The sequence below is a fragment of the Amphimedon queenslandica genome, unplaced genomic scaffold, assembly GCF_000090795.2.
Source record: "Amphimedon queenslandica unplaced genomic scaffold, v1.1 AMPQUscaffold_12396, whole genome shotgun sequence".
Classification (NCBI taxonomy): Eukaryota; Metazoa; Porifera; class Demospongiae; order Haplosclerida; family Niphatidae; genus Amphimedon; species Amphimedon queenslandica.
In genome coordinates, this window is record NW_003547367.1 from 1,745 (window position 1) to 4,013 (window position 2,269).

Consider the following 2,269-nt stretch of genomic DNA (forward strand, 5'->3'; position numbering starts at 1 on the left):
TCTCTGGCGAGGTCAATAATCTTAACAACAATGATTTAGCAATAAATATTGAAATAAAGTATTTAATTGAAGAGTAAATACTTTTGATTATGTACTATTAAGCAGCAAGTTGTATTATATAAGCTGTATTATACATTGTTCAGACAAAACTAAGTACATTACACAATATCTAGTTAAGCAGCAAAAATCATACATGCATGAAGCATCTAGATCTAACAATAAAAATTGAGTGCAACATCACTTTTTTCTTACAGTGAAGCCTGCCATGGTAGAGTCACCTATTGCGGCTGAATTGATAAAGTTAATGTTGAAGGACAACTACTCATACTACTGATATCTGCTGTATCGTAACCACTGGTTACTGTTTCAACATCCTTTTTGTACATGCAGTTGTAAATCAATAAAGATATTTCAGAGTCTTTTGAAAGTGATATTGCATTGTGACCTTTGTTAGTTTTAATAGTTGGATCAGCTTCCCATTCTAATAATAACTTAACTACTTCATAATGTCCATTAGAACTGGCAGCCATCAAAGCAGTATGACCATCTTTGTCTTGAACATCAGGATCAACTCGTTCCTTCAGCAACAGTTCTACTACTTGAGTATGACCATTCTCACAAGCCAACATAAAAGCATTCCAACCATCTTCCTCATGAATGTTAGGATCAACTTTTTCCTTCAGCAACAATTCAATTATTTGAATGTGACCATTTTGACAAGCCAACATAAAAGAATTCCAACCATCTTTCTTTTGAACATTAGGATCAACTTGTTCCTTCAGTAACAGTTCAACTACTTTAGTATGGCCATTTTGACTAGCAAACATAAAAGCATTCCAACCAAGTTTGTTTGGAACACTAGGATCAACATGTTGCTTCAGCAACAGTTCCACTATTTGAATGTGGTTATATTGACAAGCCAACATAAAAGCATTCCAACCATGTTTGTTTTGAACATTAGGATCAACTTGTTCCTTCAACAACAGTTCCACTATTTGAGTGTGACCATTCTCACAAGCCATCATTAATGCATTCCAACCATCTTCTCGTTGATATTTATAATCAACTCCTTTACTAATCAATAGCTCAAAAACTTCATAGTTACCATTGTAACTAGCAATCATTGCAGCATTTGATCCATCTGATGCCTTCAAGTGAAGATTAGCATTAGCTTGTAGTAATATGTGAATGATTGAACAGTGGTTATGCATACCTGCTATCATTAGTGCAGTCCATCCTTTATTGTCCTGAATGTCAACATTAGCTCCAGCAGACAGTAAACTGTGTACAATGTCCTCATGTCCTCTTTCACAAGCTAACATTAGTGCTGTCTTGCCTTCTTCATTAGTATGCTGATCTAGATGAATTAAAAACTTTTTCCCAGCTGTGGTTGCTTTATGAAGTTCAAAAGTGAAGCTCATGTTCACATCTTCTTGTTGAAGAAATTGATGATCATTAATGTATAAGTTAAGTATACCAATGAAATGCATAAACTGTAACTTTTCTCCAGTATATTCTATTAGACTGTAACCTGATGTGGTATTAACAGATCCAGGAGTTATTGTAATATATTTCATTATTGACTGCTGCTGTCCAATTGGAAGTAAGTTGTGGATCAGTAGAGAGAGTACATTGATATCGCTACCATGCCATTGATTATGAAGCTTCATTGATATTATTGGCATATTTGATGTATCTGGTATATGTCCTTCATAAATTGTTTGTAATGATTTATGAAGATGTTTCACTTGAGCTGAAAATCTAAGTTTATCAGCTTCTTTCCTGTAATTTTGTAGTTTATTGACAATATTCAATTTTTCATCATCATTAAATTTGACATCACAAAGAAATTCTTCACTCATGTCCACTATTAGACTGCAATCGATGAAATCATAAAACGGATGAATGATATTGAAAGTTTCATCTAATGATGCATTTGTTAGTTTATCATTCCAATGCATGTAAGTCTCGATCCATGTTGTTAAATCAGTGAGTAGCTTAGGGTCTGAGGCTACTTTCTCAAAAAATTCTGTTCTTACCTTTCTCATTAAACTAGCAAATGATTTGTTGAGCTCTATTAGTGGATGCAAAACTTCTTCTTCATCTTCTTTTGTGGTAAACATTACCTTCTCTTTTTGTATATCTTTTAGAACAGGTGCTTTGCTAATGTTAGGTACTGACAGTTCTCCTTCAATCATTTCTTTGATATTATGTGCAAGAGATGTTTTCTCTTCTAGTTGTCAATGCAGTAATGACATCATTCCAAGTG

The 2,269-nt window shown here is 33.7% G+C and overlaps 1 protein-coding gene across 1 annotated transcript; it reads right to left on the reverse strand.

The window, feature by feature from the left end:
• Positions 1 to 278: 278 nt before the first annotated feature.
• Positions 279 to 2,198, reverse strand: LOC109587903 (serine/threonine-protein phosphatase 6 regulatory ankyrin repeat subunit A-like). Its single transcript, XM_020004123.1, has 2 exons — positions 957 to 2,198; positions 279 to 614 (listed from the first exon to the last, which is right to left on the reverse strand). Exons 1-2 carry the CDS (start codon positions 2,196 to 2,198, stop codon positions 279 to 281), a joined length of 1,578 nt encoding a protein of 525 aa, XP_019859682.1.
• Between the last annotated feature and the right edge of the window lie 71 nt (positions 2,199 to 2,269).

Excerpts from the sequence above, each read along its gene's own strand:
- LOC109587903 (XM_020004123.1), bottom strand. The coding sequence starts at position 2,198 with ATGATTGAAGGAGAACTGTCAGTACCTAACATTAGCAAAGCACCTGTT. Across the intron at positions 615-956 it reads AGGAACAAGTTGATCCTAAT|AATGGTCATACTCAAGTAGT; the intron begins GTTCAAAACAAA and ends TTGGCTTGTGAG.